Source organism: Oenanthe melanoleuca, chromosome 3 (assembly GCF_029582105.1).
Source record: "Oenanthe melanoleuca isolate GR-GAL-2019-014 chromosome 3, OMel1.0, whole genome shotgun sequence".
NCBI classification, from domain to species: Eukaryota; Metazoa; Chordata; class Aves; order Passeriformes; family Muscicapidae; genus Oenanthe; species Oenanthe melanoleuca.
Genome location: NC_079336.1, coordinates 53,969,161 through 53,992,597, shown reverse-complemented (window position 1 = coordinate 53,992,597; position 23,437 = coordinate 53,969,161). Strand labels below are relative to the sequence as shown.

The 23,437-nt window shown below is 37.4% G+C and overlaps 1 protein-coding gene across 3 annotated transcripts in view; it reads left to right on the top strand.

Moving 5' to 3' along the window:
- Positions 1 to 12,321: 12,321 nt before the first annotated feature.
- HBS1L (HBS1 like translational GTPase) overlaps positions 12,322 to 23,437 on the top strand; it is a 57,875-nt gene continuing 46,759 nt past the window's right edge. Inside the window, exons 1-5 of one of the 3 annotated variants that reach the window (XM_056486610.1) lie at positions 12,354 to 12,504; positions 15,111 to 15,176; positions 16,945 to 17,082; positions 19,183 to 19,377; positions 20,037 to 23,003. In XM_056486610.1, coding sequence (XP_056342585.1) covers positions 12,462 to 12,504; positions 15,111 to 15,176; positions 16,945 to 17,082; positions 19,183 to 19,377; positions 20,037 to 21,481 — 1,887 coding nt within the window. In that variant the 5' untranslated portion in view covers positions 12,354 to 12,461 and the 3' untranslated portion in view covers positions 21,482 to 23,003. The other 2 variants (XM_056486608.1, XM_056486611.1) reach the window with 2 other exon arrangements.

Sequence of the window (23,437 nt, the reverse complement as noted above, 5' to 3'; positions counted from 1 at the left end):
TCTGCAGTTTCTGGTATTTCTGCAGTTTTAGCACACTTTGATCCTTGGCAACTAGCACTGCTACCCCAGAAAATGTGTGGGTATCACTAAGTGGGCAGCATGTTACACAAACCTTTCCCATTAGTTCTGGATAAAATAAATCTGGTTGGGATGGGGTGGTGGGATTTTTGGATCTCGATTCAAGCCATGGCATGTGTTTTCTGGGTCGATGCACAGTTTCCAGTCTGGTTTACCTATAAATGCAGTCCAAAAGACCTGTTCTAGAAAGGGAGACAGAACAGAGTGGTCAGGGGTTGTTGGCTGCAGGTCTCAACTTTTTTTTCTGTCTTTCAAGCATTTACTGAAGAGATCAGGATAAAATAGTACATCTAAAAGCCATGAATCAATTCAAATATTAATTTCTTCAGATAGTTTATGTAGGAAGCCAGGTTGTATGATAACATCAGATGCTTCTTCATTTATAATCTTTAAAATTATCTGTATTTCTGGAGAAGACAGAAAAATTGTTTGTCAGAAAGGAACAATAAACTCGCACAGGTAAGTGATTTTTGTGAAGATGAAACCTGTCTCAAGGTTAAAGGTAGTTCCATTATTGCTGAATGCTGAAGCTAAGCTGTAAATCAGCAGGAACTTGTGTGTGGGATATAAATGAACATAAAGTATTGTCTTCCAGCTCTCACTGATGATACCAGGAAAAACCTTAGTCTTCACTGGCTTGAAAGAAGCATAAGGAAGTGCAGTATTTCATGTTAAACAAATCACACGTTATCCTTGGTAATTACTCATTGTCTTTTGCACACAGGCTGGAGGCTTCATTCACCTTTTTTTGTAAATGTTTTCTTGTTTCTGCAGAGATCAATGTAACATTTAGTGATTTTTTTAAGGGGAGATATTTTGATTTTTCAGAATCAGGTGGGGTTTTGAGAGCAGAGATGGAAATACTGAAATCAACTAATTTTTGTTTCACAGTGGGAGGCCCACAGGAAAGAGCAAAAACAGGTTTCCTCAGCCCAGACAAGTTTAGCAAGACAGTGTGAGCTCAGAGCTCAGACATATACACTGATCATCTGCAGGCCATGTATTTGATAAGCATAGAGCCCTTATTGTTGATGGTGTACAAATCCCCCAGGAATTGCCACACTAATATTGCATAACCAACCACTTCATGCTCAGTAGAAAAAATTTACACTAATGAATGAAAGCACTCTTTGAGAAATATCGTTATGTGAATTCTCATGTCCATGAATCAAAAATGAAAAAAAAATTGCATACAGCTTAATTTTTTTTTTTATTTACTAATGGTGGCTCAGCTATACTCCTTTATCAGAAGGGACTGTCCTGATTGCACCATTAAGGTGATGGTGTTACACAGCTGCCTCAGATCACTCACATTTTTGTGTGTGTGTGTGTCCCTGACAAAAAGATACCTGAAGGCCACACTTGCTTCTTCCTGTGATCCTGTCTGCCTCTCCTGTCACTGAGTCATGTCAACATTGTTCCACCTCCAACCACTTTGCCACTTGAAAGGCTAAGTGTGAGCTTCACTTCTTGCTTTTCTGGGCTAAGTTTAGTTCATGAGAGGCTTCTGAAGTACAAACAGGTACCATGGAACTGGAGCTCACTGCAGTTGTTAAGGGTGAAGCCAAGGTCACTGACAAACAGCAGGAAATCAACAGCTGAAGTCACAAACACCATTAATATAAGAGCTTTGCAACATATGGAAATGTACCTGTGGCTGGTTATACTTGCAGAGGATGGGTGGATGGATGGATGGATGGATGGATGGATGGATGGATGGATGGATGGATGGATGGATGGATTAACGTACAACACGATCCCTGGAATAATCATGGCAGTACAGCTTCCCTTGCTGCTCATGCCTCCCCAGCTCATGCCTTCCCTAAGTCCTACCATCAGAAAGCCTAATAAAGAAGAGTTACAATCTAGCATTTACACATTCTGACAACTGAGATCTCCATTTTTAAGCACAAGCTTATTTTTCTTCACTCATCTGTTGACCTGTTATACAAGTTAATTTCATTAGACATTTATCCCTCAAGTAAAGAAGGGAAACAGAGTAAATAGTAAACATCTATCTCTGTGCTGCCTAGAACTGGTAGAAATGACTGATTTTTTTAAGTAATGATTTAATCAATTTGCTTTTAAAACATTTTTAAAGATTTGGATTCTTTATTATTACAATTGCCCCTTTTCCTTGAAGATCTGGTTGTGGGGAAAATGTGTATAGAGGAATCCATTATTCCCTTCTTGCCTGGGGCTGCAATTATAATGTTAGGCCAGATAGTACCTATTACCTGCCTGCTTCCTGTTATTTTTGGAATGATCTTAAACAAGGTGAAAGTGCTTATTCAGGGTGTGGGAATAGGAAGGTTTTATTTCACTTATCCAAATATAAACTTTGTATTTAGCCAGTATTTTACATGACAAGCTAAGGACCAAAATCAATTCATCTTTATGTGAATCTTACCATAATGTCAAATAAATTGGATGAGACCCTGAAATAACAAGAATTACACATCCTGTGTGAATCTGCAGATGTTGCATTGTCATTCTCAGCAAACACTGTACACTATGTGGCAGTGCCTGCAAGCAGCTCTTTTTTCACTTTCTAACTCTCACAAAGTATTTACTGTTCACAAAGTCAAGTGTGTTATGTCTGTATTAGGCTCAGACTATAAATAGTCACATAGCTTATAACTAGAACAGATTGTTTGTTTGAGCATTCTCATGAAATAAAACTTTTTACATCAAAGCAACGCGTTCACCCTTTCACCAGCTAAAACTTTCTCCTCAATACTGCTGATGCAGAGATTACATTTAAACCATACTGAATGTCTGTCTGTGTTTAGCTTTTTTTGCTGATGTAAAGTACTGTAAGAGAAAAATTTAGCTTCCAGAGAGACAGAATAGCATAAAAATTAGCAATCTGTTTGGGTAAAACTGAATGTAGGCCTAGTTTTACAGATTTTGCCCTTGCTGAAGGAAATATATGCAATCATTTTGACTTTCCTCAATTATTATTTTTCTTTCTTCATGTACATATCTTTATTATGGCTATATTATTTCCTCCATTCTCAATTGATTGATTTCTCCCTGGTTATTTACAATAGAAAAACACCTCAACAAGATTTCAAGAGCTCATTTTGTGCCTTGGAAGCTTGGAACCAGTGTGACTAACTATGGGTTCTTTAATTTACATTGGTAAGCAATACAGTTTTATCCCATTTCACACATAGCTTAGGATTCTTTTCAGAAGGACACCATGACATAAAAGGGAAAAATCAGCTCCTCTGGGTATATACTTGAACAGATTTTTTTCCAGAAAGGTATGGTACTTGCATACAGGTTACAAAGTGAAAGTTTTTAGTCCTGTAAACTTAATGTGTAATCACATTAAAGGCGTCTGCAGAGTCAAGCAATGATGCTCATTTGGACAGCATTAATTTATTTCAGGAGCCTACAGAAGTCATGTAATGTGTACAAAGGCAACTCTTCTGTAAGACTTAAAAGTATACTTCCAATACATGGACAGTATTTTCATAAATATGTGTGCTTATTTTCATCTTTGAGATACCAATGTTTTATGGCTATTGCTCTTGTGTGTTACTTCTGGAAAAGAATAATGCCTTTCTCAGTAGGGTAAAAATACAGGAAAAAATACAGATAGTCCTTTTTCCAAACAGCTTACAGTTTGAGACAAACTTTTTTTTCTGGTTGAAGAGTAGTGACTTTTCAACAAACAAGAAGTTTTCTTAAAAAATTCAAATAAATTGATCACAAAATACCCCTTTTTCCCTCTTTGTTTTGACAGGTGATATTTTTTCTTGATATGCACTCAAATATAATATGTCAAGTCTGCTTTAAAATTCTGGAAATGGTCATGTCTTTATTGTAAGGTGAAGTGCTCATACAAGCACACAGTACTCACTAAGTCCCTGTATTTTTGTAAACTGGCTGCCTCACCTGCCAAGGAAAAAAACCCCAGTACCATGCCCAGGCCTCTTTAGGGCCCTTCCCTCAGGCACAGTTCATTACCTGAAATGCAAACCTACCAGGCAGCAAAACACAAGCCCAATTGAGTTTCTTGGTCCTTAGCAGAACTCACTTGATGCCTTCCACTTTGGTCAAATAAAAGCTCAGGACTGGCAGGTTCCAGTGCTACTCTCCCACCTCCTCAGGCTCAAAGGGGCCCTTGGTTATTTGCCTCGTCTTTGCTATATTTCACTTTTTGTTTTTTTAATACGATCTTGTTTTTCCACAGATAAAATCCATTGACATTTTCTCACTGCCTGAGACCACAGATAAGAAATTTGCTATACCTATTATTATCTTTTGTTGCTCAACTCATGGTTTCTGTAGCAGTAATAGGATGTCTAATGCAATTTACTCCACTGGAGCTTAATGTAAAATTTTGTGCTTTTGTTCTACTAAAATCCTCTTATTTATATATTTTTTCGGTCTGGTTAGTGTCAAATTGATTCATGAAAACAAATGCAATTATCTCTACTGACTTCCTGAAGGTTTGGACCAGCCCCAATGAATTTTTACAAAAGGATGACCAGTATCTTGTAGCTGGACAGTATTAGTAACATTCTGCTGTAGCTTTTATTTGGAGTGAAATGTGGACTTCCTCATGACCACAGACAAACTGAAGTAGGAATATTTTCTGTCACCATTACAAAGGATGCCCTTACTCATCGTGATGGTAACATTTCCAATCATTCTAAACTTTCCTTTGACAGAAATATGTGACCAATACAGAGGGCTGGCATTGCATCATAGCTGTAAATCATAACCTCAAATTTTTGAAATCCAGCAAATTACTGATGAATCTATATAATGCTTCACCAGATTAAGGTGAAAAGTAGACATTTTATTATTAAATTCATTGCTACAGGATTAAAATGTATTCTTGATTAAATTTCACTTAATACACTATTATACCTTGCAAAGTAGATGATAGTGACTTAATTCACTCACTCTAAATTCTGCAGAGTGTCAATTATTAAACACTGAATAGAAGTAATTTCAGTAAGTCCTACCATCCTACCATCAATTGAAGTAATGTGGATAGTTTTTGACGATTTCTATTAAATACTTTAGACTGCAGGAATAGTTTATGTTAAAAAAAAGAGCTATTCCACATGCAGTGAAGGGATGAAACAAGAATTCTTTTGAATTGTATCTGTTGTCCCCTAACTAATCTTCACAGCTGAAACCAGAATTGTCTCCATATCTCTGCTAACCATCACTGGGCCCACTGTGAAACTCTGCATATACACAGAGCATGTAACATTGTGTGAGAGTGAACATGCATCAACATTCACTTTTTTACATGTTTTTACATCAGAGAGAGCACTAATTTGAGTCCCCCTCTTGCGTCTTGCCACTGAATTGATGACGATTAAATATATGAAAATTGTTATTTTCATAAACTTTGCTTCCATAAAAGTTTGCATACCTTCCCCCCACACCGCCAAAGCCTCCATAGAAATTACTAACATAGAAGGAAAATTAAGTTCATTCTTTATTTTCATGGGTGCAGGGCAAAGAAAGACTTTGTTGCTGCAGGGATCCCCTCCATTCAAAAATGATGTAGTTGATATTTTAAGTCAGAGGTGCTAGACAGGTATTGTCTGCCGGAATGATTGGTGCAAAATTACCAGTATGAAGTATTGTGGGAAAATATTTTATCCATAGCAGAAAGACAGAAAGAACCATTGTGTCCATGCGTGGTTTGGGAAAAAAGAATACTTTAATGCTAACTGAATTTGGCTTGCACTGCAATGCTGTTGTCTTTCAGGGAATTCATTCCATGGATACAAACATAAAACACATGTGGACTTCAATACAAAGATGAAAGCTAACGACATCTGCAATCAGCCACAAAATCACATAAAATAATTATAATTTTAAGCACATTAAGCAAACATTTATATAGTTCACCTGCCTGTCCTCAGAGATAGCTTAGAAAGTGAGACAATATTCTCTTCTGATGGGTGTTTTTGGAGGTTGCATGATGTTTAATTAGAACAGCCACATCAGTTCAGCTTTGGACACCAGTATTAAAATATTGATTCATAAGGCCTAAGCCATGTTTGCTTCTATAAAGCAGAGATATGAAAATTGGGGAGATGAGTAAGATATCTCCAGTTAAACTGAAATCATGCTGTCACCCATGAGGTAGCTGCTGCACCATCCTAAGACCAAAAGCTCACATGCTGCTGTTCATAATATATGGTGTACGAACTTGGAAACTTTGGACTGGTAATTTTATTTTTTAATAAGTGTTTCTCCTTTACACTTTGTGGCTAATGTTTTCCTATTATCGAGGTCTTGCATATTTTAAGCACCCACCCAATTCTGTGGTATTATGTATTTTTTTTTAAGGTCTGAGTGACAAGTACATTGATATAAGTGAATCATCATTTTGCAGGCATAAATTTTTATCAGATTGGTTTTCTAATAGATTTAAAAATTTAAGACAGTGCATCTGCCATAAAAGATTAGCTCATGGAAGATAGGAAGTTTTTCTAATAGCAAGTGATAGAATTTTACACTTTGAACATGTGAAACAAACTAGATAGTAAATGAGCATCTTGTTAAGTAGTTTCTGGTTATCAGATAAAAAGAAAAAAATGGACCTAAAAGGATATTATTGCACAAGATTTCCATTCCCTGATGGAGTCACTGCCCTGTGCTGCAGGACTGTATTTAACTCTAGGATACACCAAATATAAACTGATGACAAAGCAAAAAATGCAAAATAAAAGAGCATCTGAGGTTCATTATATCATCTGACTGCAGGATGAATTAGCACACCTGCTATGGGATTCTTCAGTGTGCAGTGAAGAATTGTTTGAGAGATGAAGCAAGACTTGATAATTTCTTGAAGAATCACCCTTTGAAAGTGAAATTTCTTGGGGGAGAGGAAACAAAGACTTTAGTCAAAGACTGATGTATAGTATCAGTCTGAATGAAGCCACGTTTCTTATTCATCAAATGATGCTCCCTGACACACTCAATAACACCACATAAATATTTTCAACTGAGGTATCCCAGTTTTAAAGATTCAGTTCTGACTCTCATGTGGAAGAAATGTGACTCAGAATAACCACGGAGGCAGTAGATTTCTGAGGGAGGCAAGTACAGGGGGTTTCCCTGACTCAGTGGCCCAGAATATGTAGATGGGTTTGTCAGAGGCAGGTCCCAAAAATGTAAAAGTGCAGAACACAGAAAACAAAATCAGAGTAATTTTAACATAATTCTTAGACTTTAACAAGCTGTCTTCCCAACAAGGTAAGTATTATTGTGTCTCCCAGAAGCATACATGTGTCAGCATTTTTTTTTCATTTAAGGTCTATAAAAAGATATCAATAAAAATAGTGTCCCAGTCAGATTTGTGTCATTAATTACTCTATACAGAAAAATTATGTATTTCTCAAATTATACATACCCTGCTTTGATTTGCAGCTATGGATACTTGTGCAATGTCTCTCAAAAGACATTTTCCTGGATGTAAGTTCCCTTTGGGTTTTTTTTCTACAGATGCAGTAGAAAAAGGTCTCACTGCTCTTACTGAAAGCTTGATTGCATCTCTATGTCCAATCATTACAAAGTGATGAAGTCACAGTTTATGGCAGTAGCCAAGATCCATGACAAACTTTTAAAAGTGCTTGATAAATCCACAATGGAATGCTGCCTATATGCACTATAAATAAATACATGTGTCATTATAATCTGCTTTAGTGTGGACACATGCATCTTACTCAACTGAGTCATAGCGACAGCCTTCTGTTTTGCCTCTTCCTAAGGTCTGCAGCTCCCTTAATTTATCCTGTCAGTCACCTTTAACAAGAAAAGTAGATGGAATCTAATGTGAAAATTTTCATACCTTGCAGAATTTTATATAGACTTTAAATATTTACTGTGATCATGTTTAAGTATTCTTGTCATCTACACGAGGATCTAAGCAGTTTGAATCTTGCTTATTTTTTTAGCCATGATAATTTTATTTTTCTCATGAACTTTGTAATCTAATTCTGTGCTGAATGAAAATTGTCTACTTTTATCAGTCTAAAATTTGCCTTCTTTCAGTTTAAAGGAAATTGAGAAAAGCTGTTACTATGAGGAAAAAAAAAAGCCAATGGTTATTTCTGAGGCACTCCTAGTATAAACTTTGGTCATGTTCCATTTTATACATCTCTGTAAGACAAACTCTTAATCCTTTTCATCTTTCTTCATATAAGAAGTTTCCCATACCTCTGATCATTTTCATCTCTTATCTCTCTCTGTATCAACAATAAACTTCATAGATCAACTAGAAGTGAATGCTACTCTGTTGTAATAAAATACTGTTTTTATTCAGGGGTAAAGCCAATCGATAATAGGTCTTCACTGAGTGCTTCACACTGGCCTTAGCTACCATGCTCTTGGCAACCATGCGCAAATTTGAACTCCTACTCTCCCAATTGTGTGGTTCAAGGCAGTTTCCCTCCTTGCAGAGACTGAACTTCCCTTTCTGGGCCAATATTTGGGTCACTGCAGATGAGAAGCAGTCTGAGAGCCAGCAGGGAGGCAGCAGAGTGACAGAGGAATTGGGGATTGAAATCAAAGTGTTTCAGAAAGTATAGCTGTACCTGAAGCCACCAAAATATTTTATTCCTTATTGTAATAAGGAAGTTTACACACTTGTGAGGAACACAAATGTGGTCAACGTGGCAGCATCAGGTTTATGGTTGGATTGGACTCCATAATCCTAAAATCTTTCCTAGTTTTAATGATTCTATGTTAAACTACACAAATAGGTCACTTTTCCAGATTGAGTTGCCTTTGCATTACCATTTGCCATCAGCTGCCATTTAACTTAGCTGTTAATAGATCCTGTTGAAACTGTGTAAGGTCTTGACTTAACTTATGCTTAACATAGCTTATGCTTAACATAAATCACTCATATGTGAAACTTGTTGTTCTGCACTGATCCATTCCCAAAGAAATAATAAATATATTTAACAAGCTCATTCATACTGTGGAACATTGGAGACAGTTGCTATTTACCATATGCACAAAATGATAATTTATTAATACTCTTTGTTTTCTAACTTTTAAATCAGCTGCTGACTACATGGCATCATTTTAGACAAAAAATGACATATATTTACTGGCTACAGTTCTGAGCTAGTCAGATCATTTAGCAGCTGGAAATGTGTTTAGTGACATTGACAATATCTGTATTTTAGAGCTTAACATCCATACTGGGTAGTGTGGTAAAATAGCTGGTTTTTTTCCCAGACCAGACCTGCTTTGGTTTAAAATGACAATACAATATTGAAACAGACTGAATATTGTATAACTAAGACTACTAAACTACTAAAAAGCTTGGCAGTTTCACTTTAAAAAGAAATAACATCATATGAGACTTTCCACTTAGCTAAAATGAAATTATTGAATATTTTATTAACTGATTCTTACAGTCACAAAAAAAAAAAAAAAAAAAAAAAAAAAAGTTCTGGAGCTGGGAGTGCCCAGCAAATTGCTGGAAAAAAGAGGATTACCAGAAATAATGCCACCTGGATTGAGACTGGTCATCTTAGTTCACTTCTTAAGGCATACACCTTAAAGTAATATATAATCTCAGTGGGCAGGGAGGAAATGAATGCCAGAAGTGACATGGTTAGTCATTCCTCAGTCAGAGCTGCTGAAGCCAGACTAACGAGGTTCTCTGATGTTGCTATGTTTAGTTATAGACTGCTTTGCTATCAGATGAATACTTGTTATGAACCTTGCATTAACATACAAGTAGCACCATCTGAGGTATAGCTAGGACTTGAGGAATAAAGCTTATTGTTTCCTGAACACCTTTCCCTAAGACATTTATATAGGTCTCAGAATTAAAAAAAAACCAAGGAATAATCACAGTCTATTTATGACTCTTTGAGATTATACAATATGAAATAATCATGCTCCTGTAAGAAATTGTTGTCTTTGGGTTCTTTTTCCTTAGGTCTTGTATGACACTTTACACTTTACTATTACACTTTAAATGAAGAAAAATAACAACTTTCCAAGTTCACTGCTAATGCCATGGAAAGACTACATAGTGTATCATCTCCATTTGGCTTACCCTTATATTCACCTTTATATTTTTAAAACTGTTATTTATTTTCCTGTTTTGAACTAATTTTGAAATCCTGAAAACAATGTTACATTTGACTATCAAGCAAATGAAATAAGCATCACGTCTGCAGAGGTCACAGTCACTGAAAATCAAGAGACATAATAAAGAAAATTCAAATATGAAAAATTTATTATTTGATAAGCAGCTGGTGATTTATGTAAAAAGCATCAATAAGAAGGATAAAAGAAATATCTTTGCAACATAATGGTCAGGTGTGAGAAATGAGAACTGTCACTACCTGAAAGAAAAAAAAAAAGCTAAATTTACATTATTAATATTTACTGGAGTTTTTAATATTTGAAGAATGGGATGGAAGTAATTTCTAAGGCTGGAAAGTGTGACTTTTCCAAAGTAAAGCTGTTGGAGGCAGACTGGCAGGCTGCTCTATAGTTGTAGTGATACAGTGTCTCAAGTTACTTCACTGAAGGCTCAGAAAGCAGAGGCTGGAATCAGGTTTTGAATTTAGAAGTGTGCTACCCTGGCCATAGTAATAACAGAACATAGCAAATCTTCACTTTTGTATCTTTGACTCATGTCAAAAGATTGGGACAGATATGGATTAGAAAAACTACTGTCAAACCTCTGCTGCAGAGAACATTTGGGACACTAATGGAGAACAGGACACCAGTATTATTCAGAAATCTTTGTTTCCAATTCTGCTTTAATCGTAGCACTGTATGAAAGTCGTTATATAGAACCTAAGCCTGTTCAGCTGCATGTGCTTCTCTGTAGAATTTAGTTAGAAATATGCAAATAACATAAGGAAACAATATGCACCTTTGCATGCTACGTATATATGAAAACAAACTTCTAGCTTATGGTTAATACTTCCTACCTCTGGTGGTGACCAGGAAGGATGGGGAATGGTAGATAGTGACAATTTTGGCATGTGGTCAAGGACAAGACAATAGTTAAGTGGCAGGTACAGAAGCAGTGCATGTGTGTTCATAGAGATGTGTGGCTGTATGCTGAGGTATTGGAGGACACCTGGAGCATGCAGGTGGCTGGAGGGGGGCTCGATTTTTGGTATTGTCAAGACTGGATGAAAAGATGGTAAATAAATTATTGAAGGTCTCAAAGATGAAGACATCTGACTTCAGAAATATTAATGACATCGTCTGCCTAGCAGGTCCCAAGCCCATAGACAAATACAGGTATCTGGGGAACAACTGGGCTGGCAGGTATAGAAACAGATTCTGTCAGAGTTGGAGGTTGTGAACTGGGATCTCTATCCCAACTCCCTTTCTCACCTGAGCTAAAGGTCTTGTCTGCTTGTTCTTCCCTGTCTGCTCCAGAAAGAGGAGTAGCTGCAGGGACATTCCTCAGTTATCTGAACCCTCGGCAGTGAAACTGCTGCTGCAGGCTGAAACTCGGCATTAGAAAGCGTCACAGTAATGTGCCAAGGTAATCAGATCAAGACTCCTTGGAGCATAATGCTTTGACATTTTGCTTCCTAACACTGCCAACAGCGATGCTAATTATTACAGCTTGCATTTACCTACAGCAGCTCATTTAAGCTGGGCACTAGTCAGTCCCCGGATTGTAATGAACGAGTAATGGCGACCTTTCACCAAAAAGCCAGGTCAGCTGGAGCTGTTTCAGATCCAGAATTGAGAAAGGCCTCGTACTTAATTTCAAAGTCTTTCACATCCTGCTTCTCTGGTGGTAGACATTTCACAGACACTTCAAGTATGTTTAAATAAGCATACCCTCAGTGAAATTTACGCCTATCCAGAATACTCCCTTTTCACCAGTGATGCAACTGTTTTCGAATAAGCTTTAAAACACTTGCTTACATGCGTGCACGTAAAACTTCCCATTTTTGGCTTGAATCAAACTCAGCATTGACAGAAAATGTGCACATCGTACCTAGCTTTTCCTTGTAACTCACATTACTAAATAGACAACTACTACAGATAGACTGTTACTAGACCCTGCAGAATCACAGCAACGTTTATGCAGGCTGGAAGAGACCACCGAGACCAAACTCGGGCTGGACCCCAGCACGCCAGCCACACCTGGGCTCTAAGCGCCCCCCGCTCCCTCAGGCCCCCGGGCGCCTCAGCCGGGCCCGGCGCGAGGGCGGGGCGCGAGCCGGGGCGGGACGGGCCGCGCGCATGCCCGGCGCCGCACGAGCGCGGAAGCGGCGCCCCGCGCGCCTGCGCAAGAGGGGATCCCGCCAGGCGCCGCCGGACTTCAACATGGCGACCTAGGCCGGCCGCGCCAGCGCCACCGCGGGCGGGCGAGCGAGGCCGCCGCCGTCATGTCGCGGCACAGGAACGTCCGAGGATATAACTACGATGAAGGTAGCGGTTACGGCGAGCAGGCGCTGGTGGCAGAGCTGCGGGGCCCGCCGCAGCTGCCGTCCCTCCGCGCTCCCCCCGGCCCGTGCCCCAGCCGCTGCCCGGCCTCCCGCCCGGGTGGCCGCGGGCAGAGGGTGTGGCGGGGCCCGCACGGCGGTAGGGGAGGGCCCGGGGGGCTGTCGGGGGCGGTGGGAGGGGACAAGCCGCCCCTCACCTCCCCTCGGCGGGGGTTGGCCGGGGCTCCGGGCCAGGCCTCTCCCCGCCCCGTTCCCGGCCCGTTTCCCGCCCGAGTGCGGAGGGTCGGGCACACGTGGCCGCTCCGCCACCCAGCCGCTCCTGCTGCTGCCGGGGCTTCCCGGGAGCTTCCGCGCGGGGACAGCGTGCCCTAGCTCGTGGTCCGAGCCACAGCTGCCTTCTACCTGCGTTGCCTTGAGCTGCCCATAAGTGATGCTGCTTTTTAGTAGCGGCATTGACTTGAAAAAACCCTCAGTACAGATGAATCCATCCATCTTTAGTCTTGAAACACTTAAAAATTTGTGTTCACGGCCAAACTCCAGCAAAGTGTTGCTGATGTTAATAGATAGGAATCAACAGCTGTTGCTTGAGGAAGAAATGTAATTCTTAAAGATGGAGTTGTGCATTTAGGGAATAATCTCTTTTTCAGGCACCTGTCTCGTTTTGCTTGCGCTTCTTGCGTGGAATGAAGGAGTTCTTCCATAAGAACTTGGCTTGTACCTACAGTAGTGCGGCTTTCTTTGTGCCTTGGCCCCATTAACTTAGGCAAACTGTAAATCAGAGTCTTTTTGTTCTCCCTCAAAGTCTTCATTTTTTTGGCTTGGGCTGTGGAGAAATGGACACACTTCAGTACATACCAATATTTTAAAGAACCCTTTGGTAAGAGAGCAGCAATTCTGTTGCTTCACTTTGTCAGGTTATTAAAAAAATGCAGGAAATGCTTCAACCTGCTTCTGGTCTCCAGTTGAATGAACAGACTACACTGTTTTAATGTATGATAGTAGTGCAAATTGGGTTTTGCACTGTGATCTTGGAATTTCTTGGAAGTTGTAAATTCATGTGAGTTGTGATGGGTGTGTGTTCCCACCTTGCAGTTTATGCTAGTGTAAATTTACCTAATATAGGGAAAATCTTGAATTAGGGAATTTTACTGCTTGACTTTTTGTCCTCTAGAGACAATTTTTCATAACAGATTGGTTGAAATGTTGATTTCAGCTGAGTCTCTGGCTTTTGAGAAGTTGAGTGCGCATCTGTGGAGTTAATTTCAGTGTTCATACACTCATCAGTCTCTTCTAATGAGTTTGCTGAGATACCCAGTAATTTGCTGTAGTCATTAAGTTGCTATTGCACTTGGGAACATGACTAAGATTACATGTCAGCTCTTTACCCTTGTACCATGTTTCTTCTGTAGTCACACAGAATTATTTATGGCCCAAATGAAATAGACTTGGTGTCTTCTCTAGTAAATGCAATATGTTCTTTTTATGCTGCATGTGATTCTGTAATGCCCAAATATGAGTCACATTTCTAAACTAAATATTTGCAGTAATTTTTGGTTTCCTTTCATAGGAAGACTTCTGAGGCCTTAGATCTTCTGGTCTTTATTTGACCATGTTCTGTTTTTTTCCCCCTCTCCTGTCTGAGATGTTATGATCATAACCAAATGTAATATTCCATCTGCAAATATCTTGGAAATACAGATGGAATGCTTCAGTAGCTTCTACTCCACTCTCTGTAATCTGTGAAATTTTTAAATACTAATTTTTATGGTCAGTGCATGATGTGGTCTGTCTTTTCAGAATGATAAAGACTAGATGTTACTTGTGAAACTGCCAAGTGTAGTAGTGTCTTTAAAAATAGTTCGTTACTTTTCTTGTGTATTTCATTATTATTTAGTGAAAATTACGCTATTTTTAAATTTTGACATATAGTTCGACATAGTTTTTGGAGGGAAAGGTGAATAACTTACTCTTTGTATCCTAGTGCTTTTTTTTCATGATGAAAGAATATTTTTAAATAACTGTATAAGATACTTTCTTTTTACCTGAAAAAATTTTGCATTTTCAAAGGGAATTGTGAATTGTTTTTTTGTTTTTTTTTTTGCCTTTCTGAACTTCATTTGAAAGGTTGGATGTGAGCATAAAATAGAGAACAAAGGTGAGAAGTGCACAGGAATGGAGTAGAAATTATTCTGAGTTGTTGGAGTAGAAATTGTAATTGAACTATCTGTTTGGGGTAAAGCCTGAGAGGTCAAGAAAAAATATCAAGAGGAGTGCCAGGGGTAAAGATTTGTGGAGCTGTAGAAAGTTGAATTTAGTCTGTGAAGGCAAAGGAGATGCTGATGGAGGAGGTGTGAAGTATGGTAGCTCTTAAAAATTTTCAGCCTAATGAATAGAGTATTAAATGCTTAATACTATTACTGTAATGAAATTCTGTTATTGGAACTTAGAAGGTTACTTCTTACCTAGGTAAGTAATCAGAACCTAACTGTACTCCTGGAATACAGGAAATGCATTGTTTCGTAAAACCTGTGCTTTGAATTGTAACATTATTTAGAAATTGTGGAGATTAATCATGTTGTTTTTGCTTCATAGACTTTGAAGATGATGATGTGTATGGCCAGTCGGTAGAAGATGATTATTGCATTTCTCCTTCAACAGGTTAGTTCAAATAATTATCAAGCATTGTTCATTGATACCTGTTCTGATACTTATTTCTAAATTAAACAACTTTTAAAAGCCAGTGACACTTTTGTAAAGTGCCTAGTGGACATAATTCTGTTACAGTCAGTTATGTAGTGTTAGGCATTGGACTTTTGAAAGTCCCATTAGACAGCTGGCCACATCTTGAATCCTGCATGTATATTATCCTAGATGGTTGGAATGTACGTGGTAATGTAAAAATCTGCTCTGTGAGAGTGTGTTGATAATCTTGAAACATTTGGTCTCTTTTCATATGGTTAGTAGGATCTACCTGGCCTTAACAGTTGTTATTGTGCACCTGGTAGTTGATGTCTTTTATGAAACTTTGAGTAAATGTGGGGCAGGGAGTCTCATCATGGGTTGCAGTGCTGGTCCTCATGCAAGATCACGTGGAGCTAATCAGCCTTCCAGCATCTGGAATGTTGCAAAGTAGGTTTAAAAGTAGTGATGACTGTGTGCTCAGGTAAGGTATAATTGGAGTGGCTCAGCCCAGCTGAGTTCAGCCTGGCTGTAGAACCATGAGGTTGTGTTCTCCAGTCAAGTCTCTGGCAAGATTATCAGTTGAGGGTTTCCCCAGATTTGGTGGCAGTGTTTCTAGAGCTGAATAGGCCCTGGAAATAGCACAGCTGGTGTTGACGTGAAGCTGTGCTACTGCAGGTACTTGATTTGGATCCACTGTGACTGTGATGTAGAGTGTGACCTCTGGCCACAGGAACTTGAGATAAATAGGTCTTTAAAACTCTGGTCGTCTTCCATGCTATTGATTTCAGTGAGGAAAACGTGCAGTATGCACTTCTGTTCAACTATAGACTGATAAATGGCAAAATTAATTCCTGCCTGTGCACAGTAATTTTCCTAAGAACTCTTTGAGTGGAAACTTCTATTATAAAATAATCTGATCAAGATTGTATAACAATCTTAATAGTTGCTTAAGTTATGGTGATTGAATATAAAATGGTATGTATGCATTTGGGAAACAGTTGCTAGAAGTTGCTACTTCTGCATATACACCTGCTTTCAGTATGGATTTCAGAGCTAAGGAGAATATTACATCACCTAAGGCAATTTGTTTGTATTATGCTTTGCACATTTCTGAGAGAGTGTAATAACTGGGGCTCTTGTTCAGCAAGCAGTTTTATCTGTACATGCCTTAATGTTGCTAAACCAGTGTGAAACCACGCACTTGTTTAAAGTTTTGTGTGAATATGTATTTTTGCTCATGAGCTGTATTTCTAATGAAATTCCAAGAAAGCAAGGATGTGTTGAACTCCATTAAAATCTTATCAGTAATTTAACATAATGTAAAAGCAATGTTAATTTCATGCTAACTTTTTAAAATTTGAACTGAATTTAAAAGTGGTTGTGTAAGGTTCTGAAAACATTAGGCCATAGATTTGTATAGAAAATACTGTTTTTCAAACCTGGGGTGTAATGTCTTTTGTAATGATGAACTTTTTAGAATTATTGTGTTCCATGAGTACAAAAATATTGTCCAGCCTGTAGTCTCACTGTGTTGGCAACTTATTTATAGTCTAGCATGAGCTGTTGTATGTTCTCTGCAGTCCGCAGGTAGTTGTTATTGCACAGTAGTGTCTCACCACCCTCTTGAAACCCCTGCAACGATTCAGAATTCTAACTTACTTTACCTTTAGTTATGTTTTACATTGAAAGGAGGAAAAAACACTTTACTTTTTTTTTTTAATACTTTGTTTTTTACCTAATGCAGCAGCCCAATTTATTTACTCCAGACGAGACAAACCAGCCACTTTTGCTGAGCCATTAGAAGAAGAATATGGCTGTGAAGGTACCGATTCTGCTGCTGATTGTTTTACACCCACTCATCAGTTGACTGAAGTTGATAGAGGTAATTATAGAAAACAACTATCAGAATGATCTTTTACATGAATTAAAGATGTACTAGAATAGTCTTAAATTAATTTTTATTATTTGACTGACATTGCTGACAATTTTGGAATCTTGTTATAAAACAATACCCTTCAGGGAGCTACCTTCAGTGGTCATTCTTCAAGTTTGTAACAACCTTTTCTGTAATTCTTGTAATTTGGTTGCATACATTGAAATATATTCTTAGTTTCTTACTAGAAATAATGAGATTTTATGTGGAGACATTAGAACAGCTGCACTGACAGCTCAAATCTTGACTCTGAATATTAATAACTGAGTATTAGTATTAGAATGATTTCTTTTTGTTTTTCATTCCAAATGACAACAATTAGCAGTATTTAAGAGGTTTTCAAAGTCTTGCATTTCCTTGAAAGAGTAACCAATATTCTGTACAGTCTTTTTCTTACACTGTTTTGAGTTCATAAGACTTTTGTTTCCGTTCAGTCTTGCTGAGTTCTGAGCTGAATAGTTGGGGAAAAATACTTGCTTTTGTTTTTTAAACTTGCTGCCTAATCATCTAATTACTTGCTTTGTGAAAAAGATTCACAAGTCTCTTTCCTAAGTATGAATAGTTAATATAGTTTTTAATGTTTTGGAAATAATCAGGGTTATTTTTAAAATGTTGAAAAGATCAGACTAAAGTGTTGAAATTTGGTACTTTAAAAAGTTGCAGAAAATTCAGAACAGTGAATTAAAAAGAATTTTGATTCCGTGTCAAGTAAATTGGTAGAAGTTAAGTTACTGCTTAGAGATATGGTTAAATATGGTACATTGGGGCATAATATACATGTTTTTACAGCAGGAAGTAAAGCTGTGGAGGGCAATTTGAAAGAATAAGCCAGTATAATGGTACAGGTGATCTAGCCAGTGCAGTCCTCTGGCTTTGCAGAATGCTTTTGACAGACTCAATCAGTTAAGAACTGGTATTGGAGCAGGAAGGAAAGTAACGTTTTGGACTGACAAAAAGAGGGAAAAGAAACCTCAAAATATCCACTTGTACTGTAAAAACAGCAGTGGTCTCACAAGTCCTCTTGTGTTTGATACAGTATATAGTGTTGGCCATAAATACAAAATTATTGATATAGGCAGGGTGGCTGCAAAGAGTTTCACAAGGCTGTTCTGGTTGAGTATTAGTAAAATGGTAAGCAGCACATTGTGCAAGGCTTTGCACTAGTTCTGCAGGGCAAATGTCTAGGGAAGATTCACTTGCTATTTGAATTACAGGTAAAGGGTGCTAATACAAGTTACCTTGTGGAGGCTGGAATTCTGTAGTGTTGAATTCCCTTATGCAAACTTCTTTAAACATCTTCCAGGAGGTGTTCAAATAAAAATGTGTTGCTGTCTTCCTGTTCATCAGTTCCTGTTTTCTAGAATCGGAATCAGAAACTGGGATTTCATGAAGATTTCCTTCCGCTCTTTAGTGTTTGTATGGCTTCCAGTGAGTGGCAGCCTTGTAAATTTTCAGTCTCTTGTTGTGCAGCAGGTATCTTAGTAAAGACTTATAGTAGTTGCAGAAATATGCTCCAAGGAAAATTAGTTTTATCAGCCAAAAATACGTTTTAGAAAAGATAAGGATTATAGGTAGTTTGAAACCTGGCATGTTGATTCGGGTTTTCTGTTGTAAAGGCCTGAGGATCGTGAAAATGCTGTTTTACTTTGGGTGTTAATTGTACCATCTGTAAACACTTAAAATGTGCTCTTCAGTGGGGTTCTGCATTGACTCACTATAATACTTTGGATAGGGTGCTTATTTATATTTCTTCTCTGCGGTGAAGATAGTTATTTTACAACATCAAAATATTTCAGTACTGAGACTTTCTAGATTAATAAACAGTAATATGTTCTTTATTGCAACATCTGAAATAGGTGACGTATTCTGCAGGGTATGGGAACAAAGTCTATCAGAGCAGTAAATGAGATTGAAATTAATTTCTAAAGGTTTTAACCCTTTATTGTAATATTTTTCTCTTCTGCTTGCTAATCAGTAGTGTGGTGCTAATGGTTAGGCCATTGAAGACGTATTTTTGGGCAGCTTGTAACCGTAATGTGTTTCTTTCAGCCCGTCTTAATTCATGCCTTGATCAAATGAGAGAAGTTTTGGCAGAGTCCATACCAGAACAAGCAATGGTGCAAGCAGTACTGGATACTGAATTTGATGTACAAAAGGCTTTGGATCTTGTGCTTTCACAAGGCAGTAAGCAAAATATGAAGACCAAGAATAAGGATGCTGTGATTATAGCAAAGACTACAAAAGGTATACTTATATTTAATTGTTTACATTCAAGGTGATTAATTTCTATCTGTGGTTTTTTTTTGGGCTTTGAAAACTGTGAGGACATTTATCATTGCTATAGTAATTTCTTGGAAAATGAAAGAAGACTGACTTATTATATGTCTATTCTAAAACATTTAAAGGAAAGAGCTTTTCTTGAGCTAGAAGTCAAAATAACACCTCAGTGTCAGTTTAAATTTAAGCTGCAACCATGTGCAGTTCATGATAGAGTTTTGATTTGTAATATAAGACTTAACTGAATTAATGCATGTCCTTAAATTTGGAAAGCATCTTTATATATTTAGTGCTTCTTTTATTTATTTAGTAAACTGACATCTATCCCTAGTAGCTCTCTTTTTGGATAGTGTCTATACAGTAGCTTTCTTATTTTGATTTGTACTTAAATATTTGTAGTCTTTGCTGACATTCTTTGCTGATTCTTAAAATCATTTTTGTATTTCAGTAGATACCTGTAATTTCATTGTAGAGCATTCCTTACCTTTGGATGACACTTAGTAATTAAATGCCTTTTCATGTTTCTTGATTTTATTTTTTTTTGTTGCTGCTGTCAACTTTTAAAAATTGGATATTTCATTGTGACTGGACTTCCATCTGAAAATTATTGGCTATTGTAAGGTAAGGAGACTTACATTGTTGTCCAGAAATGTGTGTTGATACAGACAATTTCTCTTGTTCAGTAGACAATTTTGCTGACAACATGAACAAAACTGGGTTTGCAAACTTGACAGCCAAAAGTGATTCAGCTCTTTATTCTTTAACTGCAAATTTTGAAAAATCCAATATACCTTCATGTGAAAGGAAAGGATTGCAATCCTCTTCTCTTGCTCTGCCATCTGCGTTCAGTGATGATTTGTGTAAAGGACCATTTTGTGAACTTGTGAACAAACAGGCAGAGCAGCAACTGCCAGAAAGTGATAATGCAGTAAGTTTGGTTCCTGATGGTCAAGATGTTTACTATAGCATAGGAAGTAACCCATTGAAATGCAAGAAAACACAGGACTTGAAATCCTTGCTGGTGCAGGATGTGGTTTGTGATTCTCTGAGTCCTGAACGCAGCATTCCTCTTGTATCCTCAAAAACTTCTGATTGTAATAGTAATGCAAATTTTTATAGTCCTCCATGTTTAGCAAGTGCTTTAGGAAACTTGGCTCTTGATAATGAAGTCAGTCATACTATAAATAAAAAGAATGAACTTCTTGAAAATTTTTCTTTACTTGCACAAAGTAGAGAGAAAGAAGGCCCCTCTTCAGTCATGGCTGCTTTGCCAGTGTTAAAATCGGGAAGTACATCATTGGCTGACTTGCTTCAGGAGCACCAGGAAAGCAGTGCTAGCCACTGTTACTCTTTGGCTGATCTTTACACCCAGTCAACCACAAGTCTCACTGATAGGAAGTTGGGAACCTCATCATTATCACAACTAGTAAGTCAACCCCAAGCTTCAAGTGGGATGCCAGAGTTAACAGGATCTTTGTCTTCTCTAGCTCTTTCTAAAGTTTCTCCAGTAAAGGAAGTTGAGAATTTATCACTCTCAGATTTGATAGCAGAGACTATTGAAATAGATAAAACTCAGGAAAGAATGGACTTGCCTTTGTGCAGTGTAATTGAATTGAGGCCCTCCCAAGGTACCAACATTGATTTAAGTGTCCTTGTAAAAAATGCAGATGTATCTACAGAGAAAAGTGTGATAGGACAATCAAGTATCTTCAGTCCTGAAACAAAACTTGTAAAAGAAAAACAAGGAAAATGTTCTGGTTTTGCCAAAACAAACAGAAAACCCAAAAAAGGGCATGGCCTTAAGAGGCAGGATTTGTCCCTTTCATGGATAAAGGCACTGCGTGCAAGACCTTCAGCTTTTGCTTTAACCTTGTGCCTCCGTTATCCTCCAAAAGGGTATAAGCGGTGCACAGTTGGGATACATAAAACTTTCCTGTACAGTAGACAAGTGCAAGACGTAAAACCCAAGGAAACTGGGCCTACAATAGCCATAACACCGTTTGACTTCAAATCAGCATCTCCTGATGATATTGTGAAAGCTAACCAAAGAAAAGCTTTTACAAGACAGTAATGAAGAAAAAAAAAAGCATAAATGTTGATACTGCATTATATTAAAAAAAAATTATATAGGACCTATTTATGATCCAGAAGTGATTTTTTTTTTTTAATTATTTTTTAAGTGGACATATTGCAGTTCTTGTTGATAGGTAGAAATTTGTACGTGAACTTTTAAAGTGTTGCACTGAATATCTTAATTTTTTCATAATTTTCACTGACAATTTAACATTTTTAACTTTTGGAAGGTCTTGAACTTTACTGTACAGATACTATGTGTACAAAATTCTGTAAACACCATTAGACTTCTTGAACTGTTTCTCTAGTTGTTGAAGATACAGTTCATTGGGAAGAACAGTGGATTATTATTTTGCAAAGTAATTTACTTTTGCTATATGGTGTATAGTTTGGGGAGCAGGTAACTCAGTTTATATTACAACTGTTTTATTATATGTTCTTAAGGTTAGATTTTCTGATAAAGGTATGTTATTAAACTGCCAGTCTTGTAATTGATGTTTCCAGTCAATGTCATTATTCTGTCTTTATACTGACCGCACTATTACAGCAGAAATGCCTTTAGTTTTTAAAAGCCTCAAGAACCTCAGGTTTTGACAGTTCTGGTTGTGATAGTATATACTGTAGTTTTTGATAGGACCAAATTTGTAGGGGAGCAACCAATTAAATTGCTGTTGTGCCCCCCTGACTCAAATTAGCTGTCAAAATGTGATATCCAGCATTTTAAACCAGCAATTTTCTAGGTATGTACATTCTGCATGTATTTCATAAGAGGTTTCCCTAGGATTCTATTGTTTATTCTCAAGTCTTTCAGAGAAGTATCAGTTATTTCAGCTGTAGCATGAGAGTCTTTGCTCAATGGAAAAAAATTTCAGGCAAAGCCTAAGTGCTATTTGTGTCTGCCTCTTGTCTTTTTTGAAGAAAACTTTCTTTAGAAATGGAAATACGTTCTCTTCTACTGTTTGCACCCATTGCTGTTACTTTGAATCTTTAAATGAAAAATCCAAATCGGAAGATTCTGGACTTACTATAGTGCCCCGTTATTCAAATTAGTAGTTGCATGTATGTTTTAACTTTTCTTTTAGTGCACATTATGACCTCTAATATATTTCCAGTGTCATTGTCAATATTTTAGATTCAAAATAGCAATAAGTTCAATAGTGATACTGCTGCAACTAGAAAAATGTATGTTCATACACTTACGCTGAACTTGGCAGCTAGTATGAAACAGTAGGAATGACTTTCATCTAGTTTTAATCTAATTCTTGTTGATATTACATCAGAAAGAAGACAAAACCTTTGGGTTTATTCCTGACTTCAGGTTGCACTAAGATTTTGTTTCTAAATAAAATAAAACAAAACATGTTCCAGTTCTCTCAGGTACAAATTTAATGGTCTGTATATTTTGCTTGTTTGTCTAGTTGATGCATTTGTCATTCAGGACTAAGAGCAGTGTGATCTTTGACCTTGTGAATGAAATTAATGTTTCTTACCCTAATCAATAAAAGTTTTATATAATGACAGTGCTGCAGTGTTTATATTCAGTTGACGTGTTAATCTATCCTAACCTATTTGGAGTTCCTTTAAAGGATTAAATAATACAATCTACTCTACATAGTATGATTGATAAGTTCATTAGCAGGAGCATAATTGTTTTCCTGAGAAGACTTTCTATAGAAGTCTGATGGATACTGATTGTAATACTGATTGTTTTGTTGATTAGTCATAATAGCAAATTGTACTGTGTCAGGAATATGAAATGCTTTTCAGTGATCTGTTTCTCTGCAGCTAGTCCAAGCTTTAACCTCTCCCTGCTTAAAAATCCAAGTCTGTTTTTCCTACTGACCAAAGGGTCGTATTAGCAAGAGTTTGTAATTAAAGTTCACTTTTTCCAAAATTGTGTGTATTTTTCTAGTAGGGAAATTATCATTTTTAAACATTAAATATGAGTGCAAAG